Genomic DNA, 14749 nt, shown 5'->3' on the forward strand with positions numbered 1-14749 from the left:
GCAGTGTTACAGACCCCTTTCTCGTAATCTGTGGGGGGCTCATCACCGAGACCCCCATTGATCAGCAAGTTAGCCCCTATCCTGTGGATAGGGCTTACTTGTACGGAGCTGGATAACTCTTTTAAAGGGAACCTACCACCAGATTTTACCCCATTAAACTAGCAACAGATTTGTGGCGCCCATTCTTCACGAATCTGGCGTCCCCTGCACTGCTCTGACAGTGTGCTCCAACTTTTTTAGTGCATCTTTAACTAGGGCAGTGCACACAGTTCTGTCACACATTGGAATTATGAGGAGAAGATAAAAATCTGATTCCCGTCTTTTTTTTTTTTTGTCTGGTATGTCGAGTTGTGTTACATCACAGAACTACAAGTCTAATCTCATCTAAAAAAAACGATATTGTTATTGTTCTAACTACTATACAACTGAAGTGACCTCCCTCTGCACTTTGACTCATCTACGGCAGAATATGACTCTTATATGCTGGTTTTCACGTGACTTTGGAGGATTATATACAGGTCTAGGGATGAGATTTAAGATAAAAAAGAGGGAATTCTAGAAAGGACATTACATAACTGGGGGGGGGGGGCAGGGAGTCGTACTGGAGTAAAATCTGGTGACAGGTTCCCTTTAAAGGAAATCTACCGTCAAAATTAAGCATGTTAAACCAGGGACACTTACTCCTAGATCCAATTACTCGGACTGCAGTAATCTTGTTAGATTTGTTATCTGTGACCTTTTTTCTTCAAAAATATATTTAATTATGCTAATGAACCAGAAGGGCTTTGGTTCATCCATGCTGCTGCCTCACAGGCTGTTACACTCTCTCAACCTCCTCCTGCGTCCTCAGCACTTTCCCCTCCATCTGCCTGAAGTTTCAGAACATAGTGGAAGGGGGAATGCTCCTGCACAGTGTAACAGCATTTGAAGCTACAGCATGGAGGGGCTAGGGTTCATTAGCATCATTTTAAAGTTGATTTTAGAAGGAAGGAGGTCATGGATAACAAATATAATAATATTAACACAGTCAGAGTGCCTGGATCTATAAGTAAGTGTCCCTGGTTTATCATGTTTGATTTCCTTAAAGCATTGACTGATGAACATCAGAGCGCTGGATGGTTACCGTGTACAATATTGCTGCTGATTTTACCAACATTAATTTACTGTGGAGACAATCGGTGATGTTTGAGTCTTATAGAAGTGAGCTGCACTGTTTCTGTAAAACCTAAACACTGCTGTCTGGATTTGACAGCAGGAACTGGGAGCTGTAGGATGGAGAAGTGGCGTATCCTGTAAATACACCATGAATGTCTTTCACAAAACCACTACAGATGACAGCTCAGAAGTGGCTGTCACTTAACTTGATGGAAAGAGAAGATTTAGGTCAATCCTTCCACAACAGAAAGACTCAGCTGTTAGAGCCATGACCTGGTGACATCTGCTACAGACAAGAAAAATGCTGTAATCCAAGCTGTGGTGACATCACTGTGGTACAACCCCCACTCCATCCAAAAATACATTACAACTTGTATACAAACATTCCTCCATCGTAATATCCTGGTCATCTGACCAGCTCCTAAATGTTGTGTAGAGGGTGTCCCACCCCACCCTGCTGCTCTATGTGGATAAAGGATAACAATTAGCTTTCGGACAAAACATTTAAAGGGAACATGTCATAACAAAGGGTATTTTTCAGTGATAACAGGTTTTAAAGGAAACCTACCACTTCATTTTGATTTACCTCTCCGAGGTAGCTTCGGCGCGTGGCGCCTCCGGCACTCCGTATGGAGGCGCGCGCAGCGCCGAAGCTACCTCGGAGAGGTAAATCAAAATGTGTTTAAACCGCGATATAGCGGTTTAAAACACTCGCTAAGGTAAGCGCCGGCACCAGCTCACCCTGAGCTGGTGCCCGGTGTTTACATCTCATACCTACCATCAGAAGTGGTAGGTTTCCTTTAAAAGCCCATATTATGCCTCTGTTTTATACCAAAATAATTTTCTCTCTTGATAATCCTTTATTTTATCTTTCCTGGCTGGCTGTCACAATCGTGTGCCGATTCCTGGGAGGGGGGAATTCAAATCTAAATGTTCGTCTCTTCCACCATCCCTCCTCGCTTGTCACCAAACATCCCCCTGCACAGCCTCTTTCTATGTTTAATATCCTGGTGGAGGGAAGGTGGTTGTCACTCAGCGTTTTACGGTGCATGGCTCCATCCATTCTCCCATTGATGCAGTTAGTGAACACCCCAAAAACATAATGGGCCACATCTATTACACCTGCTGCACTAGTTTTCTGTCTACGTTAGAAAGAACGTGAAAACTGCTTCACATGTATTTAAGAAGTGTTTGTGCCAATTTTGAGTTGCGGCTGCGTGTTGTCTGACAAGACAGAAAAAAACGTGCTCCTGTAGGGGCGTGTTAGCACTGAGAGTTCGGATTACATTTACTACATTGACTCAACAGAATTGTGTCACACACTGTATATTAAAGGTGCACCCAATAATTGAAGACCGTGCTCCAGTATACAATAATCTGGCGCACGCTGCACATTCATGAGGCAAACTGCACCTAGTCTAGTGTGCCTCACTTTTGATAAATCTGGGCCTAGGTTTACACCTCCATGCTTGACCCTTTGGGTCAAAGGTAGCATTCCTCTTCCTCCAAACAGAGTTTAGTTAATTCTAAAGAGCTCAATTTTTGTCTCGTCTGACCACGGCTACTTCTCCCAATCATTCACAGAATCATCAAGGCGTCCATTGACAAACTTCAGACAGGCAGCACATGTACCTTCTTGAGCAGGGGGAACTTGCGGGCACTGCAGGATTTTAACCCCTTAAGGACCAGGCCCTTTTTTGTTTTTGCGTTTTTATTTTTCACTCCCCACCTTCAAAAATCTGTAACTTTTTTATTTTTCCATGTACAGAGCTATGTGATGGCTTATTTTCTGCGTAACAAATTGCACTTCGTAGTGATGGTATTAAATATTCCATGCCGTGTACTGGGAAGCGGGAAAAAAATTCTAAATGCAGTGAAAATGATGAAAAAACACATTTGCGCCATTTCTTGTGGGCTTGGTTTTTACAGCTTTCACTGTGCGCCCCAAATGACAGGTCTATTTCATTCATTGGGTCAATACAATCACGGGGATACCAAATTTGTATAGGTTTTATAATGTTTTCATACATTTACAAAAATTAAAACCTCGTGTACAGAAAAAAAATTCTTCATTTTGCCGTGTTCTTGCGCTAATAACTTTTTCATACTTTGGTGTATGGAGCTGTGAGTGGTGTCATTTTTTGCGACTTCTGATGACGTTTTCAATGCTTCTATTTTTAGGACTGTGCGACCTTTTGATAGAATTTTTTCTATTTCTCAAAATGGCAAAAAAATGCCATTTGCGACTTCGGGCGCTATTTTCCGCAGTGAAAAACGGTTATTATATTTTGATAGATCGGGCATTTTTGGACGCGGCGACCTAAACCTAATGTGTTTATGATTTTTTCGGTTTATTTATATTTATATCAGTTCTAGGGAAAGGGGGGTGATTTGAATTTTTTTTTTTTTTTACTTTTTTTTATTTATTTATTTTACTATTTTTCAGACTCCCTAGGGTACTTTAACCCTAGGTTGTCTGATTGATCCTACCATATACTGCCATACTACAGTATGGCAGTATATGGGGATTTTGCATACCATCTATTACAATGTGCAGATCGCACATTGTAATAGATAGCCTCGATCATGACAGCCTCGGATCTTTCTGTGATCCCAGGCTGTCATGGCAACGGATCGCCGCTCCCCGGTGACGTCACAGGGAGTGACGATCGGAGCCAAGATGGCGGCAGCTTTGCCGGCGGCGATCAAAGGGTTAACACCCGCGATCGGTGCAAGCACCGATCGCAGGTGTTAGCGACGGGCGTTTGCTTCATTATGAAGCAAATGCCCGGTGAGTATGAAGAGGGTACGTCTTATTGCGCTATGGGGTTAAACCATTACTGCGTTATGAGTTACCAATGGTTCTCTTGGTGACCGTAAAGAAGCAATGGCCCTGCCAATTGTTCATGGGCAGAGAGAGATCACATGACCCTCCATCTGCAGCCATTTTCTTGGTCAGGAAGGTCTGGCTGATGAGGTAAAAAACATTAAGGCTTCACTTTACACATCAATAAAGCAGAGAAGAACTTCTAATAGATGTATATTGTTAAATTACCTAATATCTTGCCCCCCAACACTTACACACATTACAAAATGCATTAGCTAAAGTGAACAATGATTACTAGGGGATCAAATACTTATTTCTCTCAGCAAAATGCAAACAAATTTATAGAATGTGACTCTGGTTTATATTTTTGATATTCTATCTCTATATGTTTAATTAATCTGCCCTTAAAATGATAGATTGTCCATGTCTTTGTCAGTGAGCAAAATCAGCCACATATCAAATAATTATTTCCTTTAATAAATATGATCTATAGAAAGAGCTTATCGTTGTCTAGGACTGAGATAAAGTAGCTAGTACAAAGCTTTCTGCTCCATACATGTGCCATAGATCCAGCAGCAGGCAATTGGTGGAGCCAACCCATTGAAATAAGAAACCATCCCTGTTCATGACCTGTCCTCCTCCCAGTGATGAATAGGGGATAAGTTGCATTAGTGAGAAAACCCTTCAACTTCTGTCCTGAGGTGTTACAGCACTGACACCCTTTTATTTGACAACATTTTAGCAATTATTTTTATAGCCACAGATGATCTGGGGCACATCAGTTAGAAAGGCCCTTAATTAAATGGAACCTCTCATTCAAATTAACTCACCCACCCAAAATAATGACTTCATTAAAAAAAATGATTTAAGAGCATGGCCCTTATTCTTAAATGGTTCCTTTCCAAGTCAGGTTGTAAAATGATATGCAACTCATACAACCAGTCCAATGTTATTAATGGGGCCCTGCATAATACAGTTTACTTGTTCTGCCCTGCTTACATGTTCCTGATTGACAGGCCTCACTGCTACAAACCTGCTGCCTTATGGAACTAGTACTTAGGGATCGTCTTCCAATATTCAACTTTCTTTATTTTTCCCTGCCGGGGCTGTAGGAGATGGTAGGTGGGAAGTTGAACACAATCCCTTGCTGAAATGTCGAAAGAAGGACAGACAGACAGTGGCTATGTGTGACTCAGCACTGCTACATCATAAACCACTCCCTCAAGGAGAGACCAGTCTTTATGAAGAGGAATTAACCTCATGCTGCACTCAGGAATTGTGTTGAGAGTCATATGTCTCTCTTATTCATGAGGGGGCTGAGTTACCAGTGTCAGTGAGGAGGGGGTATATAGAATGTATACTGCAGCTGTATACCTCTGAATGGTACAGTGGTACAGTGGACATCAATAAATGTTTTTTAATTTCCACAAGAATGGTGGCTCTAATCCAATGGATAGGTTTGTGGGGGTTTCCTAGAGACAGGGTCACTTTAATCCCTTCATGACCACCCTATTTTATGACTTAAAGAGAACCCGTCATGCAAAATAACCCCCTGATCTAAATATATTTTCATAAACTGCCATTAGAGAGCATTGCCTCTATCCCTTCATTGTCCCTCTACATGCCTGTAAACCTAAGCAATGAGGTCCTAAAGCTGTATGCAAATGACCTGTGAAATGTCCAATGAAGCATTACCATATTCAAGCTGTCCACTCTATTCATGAGTGGGAGGCACAGCCACACCCCCAGTGCTTGACTGACAGCCTGTATAATGATGTGAGGCTGTATAATGATGTGCTTCCTGGTGCTGGTGGCCACGCCCCCTGCAGCCTGTGTGTGCATGTGTGTGTGTGTGTGTGTTTAGGAGAGATACAGCAGCTCCAGGATGCAGCCATGTTACAGCAGAACATGTCAGATTCATGTGTAGCTGATGTCTGTGTATTAGGAGGATGCAGCATGTCAGCAGATGACATACACACTAGCCATGCTTTACTATACATTACACACAGACATGAGCAGGGGGAGGAGAGGGGAGGGGGAACAGGGGTGACATCACTGCCTCTGACCATGTGACCAGCCTCATTTACATGATAAAAAATAGATGATTTTACAATGATTAATGTATGAAATAACTAGATAAAGGCTGGGATGGGATCCTTGTGAGCTGCTCCAACAGGTAGTAGTGACAGGACAAGTGACACAGACCTGATGACAGGTGTCCTTTAATAACCAAGCCATTGTTTGTAATTGTTCCTTTTTCCATCAATGTTTTAAGGCTTATTTTTTGTGGGCATTGTAATGGCACCATTTTGGGTTATATTAAACATAGTGGGGGAGAATTATGCTACACTGGTACTCTGGCTGTGCTAGTAGTTAAAATAAGCTGCAACCTGGCATAGTTTTGTGTAAAAACCTGTGAACATTCAGTGGTGAATGTTTGCAGGTCTTTAGAAAGTGTGCAGACACGGAGCAGGTAATCCTGTTCCGGCCCACCTCTCTATGCCCATGTGGCGTTGAGGGGACATAGTTGCAAGAATTCCTGCAATCTCTTGCATAATAAAATCACTTTTTACAAGAAGGATACCATATAAACTCAAGTATAAGCCAAGGCACCTAATTTAAACACAAAAAAACTGGGAAAACGCTAAGTGCCTGTCCCCCCCCCAGTATATAGCCAGTGCCTGTCCCCCCCCAGTATATAGCCAGTGTCTGTCCCCCCCAGTATATAGCCAGTGTCTGTCCCCCCCCCAGTAAATAGCCAGTGCCTGCCCCCCCCCCCAGTATATAGCCAGTGCCTGCCCCCCCCAGTATATAGTCAGTGCCTGCCCCCCCCAGTATATAGTCAGTGCCTGCCCTCCCCCAGTATATAGTCAGTGCCTGCCCCCCCAGTATATAGCCAGTGCCTGCCCCCCCAGTATATAGCTAGCGCCTGTCCCCCCCCAGTATATAGCTAGCGCCTGTCCCCCCCCAGTATATAGCTAGCGCCTGTCCCCCCCCAGTATATAGCCAGCACTTGCCCCGCCCCCGATGATAATAGCCAGTGCCTGCCACCCCAGCCTAAAACACAAAAAACTCTGTACTCACATTTTAGACGCCCCGCAGGTCCTCTATCGTCAGCTCACGTCCCATCGTGCTGTGTGCAACTCAGCTGTAGGGAGCCAAAGATGGAGCAGAAGCTGAAGACAGAAGAGGCCCTGCGAGGGGCGTCGGAAAGGTGAGTACAGAGGGGTTTTTTCATTGACTCGCTTATAACCCGAGTTAGGGTTTTTCAGCACATTTCATTTTTGTGCTGAAAAACTGGCATATACTCAAGTATATATGGTAATGTCTTTCTGTATCATTCCGAGACCCATAACATTTTTATCTTTCCGACAGAGCAGTGCACAATGTTCTTTTTGATGGTACCAAATCTATAACTTTTTTATTTTTCCTTGTAGAGAGCTGTGTGAGGGCATGTTTTCTGCGTAACAAATTGCACTTCATAGTGATGGTATTTAATATGCTATGCCGTACACTGTGAAGCGGAAAAAAATTCTGAATGCAGTGAGAATTATGAAAAAACATTTGCGCCATTTCTTGTGGGCTTGGATTTTTCACTGTGCGCCCTAATGACAGGTCTACTTTATTCATTTGGGCAATACAATCACGTGGATACCAAATTTATACAGGTTTTATAATGTTTTCATACATTTACAAAAATTAAAACCTCATGTACAAAAAATACTTCTTGCGCTAATAACTTGTTAATACTTTGGTGTACAGAGCTGTGGGTGGTGTCATTTTTTGCGACTTTTGATGACTTTTTCAATGCTTTTATTTTTAGGTTTGGTCAACTTTTTGATCACTTTTTATTGAATTTTTAATATTTTTCAAAATGGAAAAAAAAAAATGCCATTTGCTACTTTGGGCCCTATTTTCCGTTACGGGGTTTAAACGCAGTGAAAAAAAGGTTATTATATTTTGATAGATCGGACATTTTCGGACGTGAAGATACCTAATGTGTTTATGATTTTTACTGTTTATATTTATATGACTTCTAGGGAAAGGGGGGTGATTTCAATTTTTAGATTTTTTTAATATTATTAATTTTTATTTTTTACAGTATATGGGGATTTTGCACACCATCTATTACAATGTGCAAATTGAACATTGTAATAGATAGCCCAAAACATGATAGTCTCGGATCTTTGTGTGATCTGAGGCTATCATGGCAACGGATCGCCCATGAGCCCTCTTCATACTCCCCCAAGCGCAATAAAACGTACAGGTATGTCTTATTGCGCTATGGGGTTAAAAACGCAGAAAACGCTAAGTAAATACACTTTAACAAGAATCCAATTTGAAAAAACAAGATACAAAACTACATGCAGTCCCCTATTTAAGGACACCCGACTTACAGACACCCCTAGTTAAAGTCGGACCCCTCTGCCCACTGAGACCTCTGGTGAATCTCTCTGAATGCTCTACTATAGTCCCAGGCTGCAATTATCAGCTGTAAGGTGTCTGTAATGAATCTTTATTGATAATTCATGGTCCAATTACAGCAAATAATTTTGAAACTCAAATTGTCAACGGGGCAAAAGAAGAATTTTGTCTGGAGCTACATTTGTAAAATATACAGATTCGATTTACATACAAAATCAACTTAAGAACAAACCTATGGAACCTATCCTGTACGAAACCCAGGGACTGCCTGTAATGCGTTTTGAGAGGGTGAAAAAACGTCATGGAAAAAACTGCACCAGAGACTCCATTCCTGTCAGGCTGCATTCACAAGTGGCGTTTATATTGCAATTTGAATACAACAGCCGAGAAGTCAAGATTAGCCCAATTACATTGTGGTTGACATACATGCATAAATATTGTGTTAACATATGTTGACAAAACAAATGTTAACGTGTCATTAATACACTGGGGGGCATTTATCAAAATTTGTATTTTTTGCAACTTTTTAGCCTTTTTGTGCCTTTTGTTGTTGCCATTTCACAAAATTCATCATGTTGTTATTTTCGGTAGAGGACCTGATGTGGAGATCTGAGAGCAGTCGTAGACAAGGGATTGCTTAAACATGGGTTTTTTCTGAGAATTTTCAGACAAAAGTCTCCTAAAACCAACAGACTGGCATGGCTGACTTATCAATGGAAAGGCACATGTGATCGGCCCCCGGCGTCTGCACTGTGTATGCGTTTACACGATGCTCGTTTTAAACACAATCCATTGGCTCCAACTGTGATCACATGCTGGAGCCTTTGGATTGCGTTTAACATGTAAACGCAGCCACAAATGGCATTTGTATTGCGGTGCCCGGGGGTGTGGCTGGGCGCCATCACATATAGGAGAGCCATAGTGATACACAGTGGATGGCAGCACAGGTTGTACAGAGACGTCCAGGTGTGGACACCTGTCATGCACATTGTTCCCTCTATACTACAGGTGAGGAGCAGAGATGACATGGTTATGGGCTGCAATGCACTGGATGCTGCTGCTGTCACATCTGTGTCTCCTCCTCCCCCCGGGCCTATAGGAAGTTCAGCAGCAGCACGGGCTCCCCATGTCACACACCAGTCTCCATGGTAACCATATCCCCTCCCTCCACCCGTCTCCCGCTCACCTTCCAGCGCCCCCAGCCTCTTTCCCAGTGCAGACCCTCTCAGGCTCCGCCATTGCCGGGCACTGTCACAAGCAGGAGCGGAGGCTGCCGGAAGTTGTAGTTCTAGGCAGGTGATTAATAGGACACACAACATGGCACTTGACTACAACTCCCGGCAGCCCCCGCTGCGGCTATACACACGAAAACGAGGTCCTACAGTCTGGTTGTTTAGGTGACCAAATGCAAACAGTGACAGTAACGGATGGCGGAAAAGTGCGGAGACAGGAGAGGCGGAGCGGCTGTAATCCTGACCTGTCACTGCGGTTTAAAAGCTACAATTACTGGATCAACACAACGTATGTGGATAAATTGTGAGAGCACAAACTAGAATGATACATTCATCTGCAGGTTTAGTCAATTCTTTACCTGTTTAGTACAATGAATTGCACTGGACATAATCCAGTGTGTGCGTTTTATATTCTGTCAGTGCCAACTTCTCCAAGTATCATTACATGCTCATCCTATTACCTGTAATAAGTGGGGGCACAGGAGAATAAAAAGTGTGGGAGAGCACAGGAAGGGCCACAACTTGTTTTCAAACGTTTTCAAAGGGGTTTTCCCAGGTAACAGTAATAATTCTTTATTTATATAGCGCACACAGATTACGCAGCGCTGTACAAAGCATGTCAAATCGGTCCCTGTTGCCATGGAGCACACAATCTAATCAACCTACCTGTATGTTTTTGAGTGTGGGAGGAAACTGGGGGACCTGGAGGAAACCCATGCAAACACAGAGAGAACATACAAACTCTTTGCAGATGTTGACCCATTTAATTCATCTGCCGTATATCAACATTTCTTCTGTTGCATGTTGAAAAAAATCTACCTGTCTGAATGGAGTCATCTGTTGTCCCTTAGAAACAAGAAAGTTCTCCTTAGGGCTTGTCCACATTGGCGCTGGTGCTCAGCTTCAGTTGTGCACCCATTGCGTTTTGTCTCTGTTGTGTCTCAGTTTTTCTTCTGTTTTGTCTAGATGTCTGCAAAAAAACCCCTGAATGTTTAACATTGCTTTGAAAACATCACCGCTGTTTTTTCAGCCTCATCAGTGAAAATAATGGATGTTTCGCCAGTTTTTTTTTTTTTTTTTTTTTTTGCAGACCCATAGACTTCTTTTGCCTTCTGTGATCCGTATTCGTGAAAAAAAAAAAAAATAGAACACATTTCATAATTTTTTCCACAGACAACAGATCAGTGAAAATACAAGCCAATGTGAAAACACACAGAGAAATCAATCGCTTTGTGAGGCATCCATGGAAATCACTGACATGAAAAATAACGCCAAGGTGAAAGAGCCCTTAGTTTTTGCATATGAAAAGGACAGATGTTACTGCATGTGGTAATGTTTGCTGGGTCTCTGTAAATAGGTTATCGCTTTTGGAATGAGTAAAAAAACAAAAAAGTCCTGCAAGGGTTAAAGAGAAGTTACTGTGCAAATTAACCCATCCACAAGAATTTTTTGTTAACCCCTTAAAGGAAACCTACCACTTGAAGTGGCAGGTTTCAGATGGAAATACCGGGCACCAGCTCAGGGTGAGCTGGTGCCGGAGCTTATTTTAGTTAGTGTTTTAAACCACGGTATCGCGGTTTAAAACACTTTTTAAACTTTATAGCCGGCGCAGGCAGGTACGCGCTCGGCGCTTACCGTGCGCGCGGCTCTCATTCACTTCCTATGTAGCCGCGCGCACGGTAAGCGCCGAGCGCGTACCTGCCTGCGCCGGCTATAAAGTTTAAAAAGTGTTTTAAACCGCGATACCGTGGTTTAAAACACTAACAAAAATAAGCTCCGGCACCAGCTCACCCTGAGCTGGTGCTAGGTATTTCCATCAGAAACCTGCCACTACAAGTGGTAGGTTTCCTTTAACCACTAGGCTCTTAAATTTTGGCGTTTTTTTTCCATGTAGTGACCTCTGTGCGGGTTTGTTTTCTGTGTAACAAATTGCACCTCACATGACGGTATTTAATATCCAATGCCGTGTACTGGGAAGCGGGGAAAAAAAATCCCATATGCAGTAAAATTGGTGAAAAAAATGCAATTACGCCTTTTTCTTGTGTGCTTGGATTTTACGTCTTTCACTGTGCACCCAAATGTCTACTTTGTATAGAGTTTATAATGTTTTCATAAATTTACAAAAAAATTAAAATTAAAACCTTCTGTACAAAATAAATTCTGAATTTTGCCATGTTCTGGCGCTAATAACAATTTCATACTTCAGTGTACGGAGCTGTGTGGGGTGACATTTTTTGCATATTTTGATTATGTTTTCAATGCTACCATTTTAAGGACATTATGAGAGTAAACGCCATTTTTTTTTATTTAATTTTTTTTAATTTTTTCTTTATTTTACTATTTTTCAGACCCCTTAGTATATGGGAATTTTCCACATCATCTATTACATATTGTGAAACGAGACAGCGTTGGGTCTTTTAATGCCGCCCACAAAGCTGCGATCGCGGTTGTTACCGGCCCTGCCTCCCTAGTCCGGATTGACAGGTCTCACTGCTGTGTGGAATATTGACAGCTCTGTTACATCATTTAGCACTTCATGCCAGGGTGACGTAATCTAAGATCACTTGAAATCACAGCATTCCTTCATGGAGCATGGGGAGTAGTAGAATTCCATGGAGACATGCTGTGACCTCATGTGATCAGATACATACATGGGGTAGACATTTCTAAGTGAGTAAAGGACCTTAGATGACAGCATTCTGGTCACATCATATGTCCCCTCTCATGCCAGGTAATATAAGATAAAGTTTATATATGGGGATGTAAAGAAAAAAGAATTAGCTAAAAGAAGGATGTCATAAAAGCTAAGACTGGGCTTACCTCATCCTTGCATTGGACCAGACTTTTAGGGCATGATGAGAGTGGCAGTAGTGCCTGTGCTTCTAGACCACTACTGTACATAGATCACTCTTGTTACTACTGTACAGTCATGGCCAAAAGTTTTGAGAATGATACAAATGTTAATTTTTACAAAGTATGCTGCATCAGGTTTTATAATGGCAATTTGCATATACTCCAGAATGTTATAAAAAGTGATCAGCTTAACAGCAATTAATTGCAAAGTCAATATTTGCCTAGAAAATTAACTTTTTCCCCCAAAACACATTTCTACTTCATTGCAGGCATGCCTTAAAAGGAGCATCTAACATCATTTCAGTGACTGCTCCAGTAACACAGGTGTGGGTGTTGATAAGGACAGGGCCGGAGATCAATCTGTCATGATTAACCCCTTCACGCTCAGTGGCGGATATATCCGCCACGGCGCTTATGCCGGCTCGGCTCTGGATCAGAGCCGAACCGGCATCGGGAAACACGGGGTGCCGGCTGTAACTAATAGCCGGCGCCCCAGTGTAACACCCGCGGTCGGAGTGGGCTCCGATCGCGGGTGTGTAACCCGTTAAATGCCGCGGGTTAGCACGAGCGCGGCATCTAACATGCCTCTGGGGGTCTTTCCCCCACGATCGGCCCCCCCTGCTATGGTCCGATCTGGTCCCCAGCACTGCCTGCAGGCACTGCCAGTAAGATGGCGTCTGTGACGTCATCTTACTGGCATAGTGCCAGCCTATGCAAGCGCATAGGCTAACACTGATAGTACCCTGCAATACATGATTATTGCAGAGTATTATCATGAACAAGCAATCAGATGATTGCTTGGTCATTTCCCATGGTGGAAAAAGTAAAAAAAAATGTTATTCAATAAAAAATAAAGTAATAAATCAATAAAAATGTCCATAAGCCCCATAACATATAAAGAGACATATAACCCCAAAAAAGTCTAAATCATAGCAAAAACCCCACATATATAGTATCACTGCGTCCGTAACAACCCGTAGAATACAAGTAAATCATTTTTGAACCCGTACGATGAACGCTGTTAAAAAACTATTGAAAACCCACCAAAAATTAACATTTTTACCTATTCAATCTTACAAAAAATGCCATCAAAAGTGATCAAAAAAACATATGTACTCCATAATGATACTGCTGCAAAGTACAGCATGTCCCGCAAAAAACAAGCCATCAACCAGCTCCCAAGTCAAAAAAGTAAAAATGTTATGCCACTTGGAAGACGGCAATGCAAAAATGATAGATTTTTTTCCCACATTACGGTTTTATTTGACAAATTTAGTAAAATGTAACAAAATATATTCATGTCTGGTATCCCCGTAATCGTATCGTCCCATAGAATAAAGCTAACATGATTATTAGGCTAAATGGTGAACACGAAAAAAAAAAAAAGTAAAAAATCCAGTGCAGAATTGATGCTTTTCTACTCATACCCTCAAAAACGAGTTCCTAAATTTTCAACAATAGGTGATACCAACCCCAAAATGGCAACACTGGAAAAAGCATCTCATCCCGCAAAAAAAATGCCGTCACATGGCCCCAATAACGAAAAAGCAAAAATTTATAGCCTACAAAAGGGACCAAAGAGGAAACTAAAATCCTGGCAGCTGCAGCGCCCTCTTTCCCTTCTGCGCCTCGCTGTGCCCCCATAAAACAAGTAACGTCCACATGTGGGGGGTCTCTGCACTCGGGAGAAATTGCAGAACAAATTGTATGGTGGGTTTTCTATTTTTATCTTTTGGAAATGTGTAAATTTTAGGGCTAAATGAGCATATAACCGGCACAATTTGACCATTCTAAATTTCACCTCCATTTTGATTCAATTACTATGAAGATCTCAAGGGGTTAACAATCTTCCTAAAAGCTGTTTCTGATAGTTTGAGGGGTGCAGATTTGAAAATGGGTTGATTATATACAGGGTTTTTGATACTAAATATGTAACATTTCATTCAAAATTGTATTTATCCACAAAAGAGTAAATTCTGAAAATACGGAAAAGCGCTATTCGATTTGTAAGCCGAGCGACATCAAAATATATTATCCAGACATTTCAAAAATTATGAAAATGTAAAGTAGACACATGGGAAATGTTATGCAGCAACTTATTTAGGTGGTAAATCTATCTACCTGAAAATGTAATGATTTTAAATTTCAAAAAAGTGAGATTTTTCAAAAAATTCATCATTTTTTCTTTTTTTGGAAAATAAACGCAAAACTTATCAGCCAACATTTACCACTAAAATGAAGTACAACATGTGGGGAA

General features: G+C 41.8%; 1 protein-coding gene across 2 annotated transcripts in view; it reads right to left on the reverse strand.

Moving 5' to 3' along the window:
* Positions 1–9712, reverse strand: part of UCKL1 (uridine-cytidine kinase 1 like 1) — a 28668-nt gene extending 18956 nt beyond the window's left edge. Inside the window, exons 1-2 of one of the 2 annotated variants that reach the window (XM_072110876.1) lie at positions 9594–9672; positions 7067–7176 (exon numbers count right to left, since the gene is read on the reverse strand). Coding sequence is in view for 1 of the 2 variants with exons in the window: in XM_072110874.1 (XP_071966975.1) it covers positions 9594–9646 (53 nt within the window). In the remaining variant the exon portion in view is untranslated. Of the gene's footprint in view, positions 1–7066; positions 7177–9593 lie in introns of both variants that reach the window. The other variant, XM_072110874.1, reaches the window with a different exon arrangement.
* Between the last annotated feature and the right edge of the window lie 5037 nt (positions 9713–14749).

This window comes from Engystomops pustulosus, chromosome 6 (assembly GCF_040894005.1).
Source record: "Engystomops pustulosus chromosome 6, aEngPut4.maternal, whole genome shotgun sequence".
NCBI lineage: Eukaryota > Metazoa > Chordata > Amphibia > Anura > Leptodactylidae > Engystomops > Engystomops pustulosus.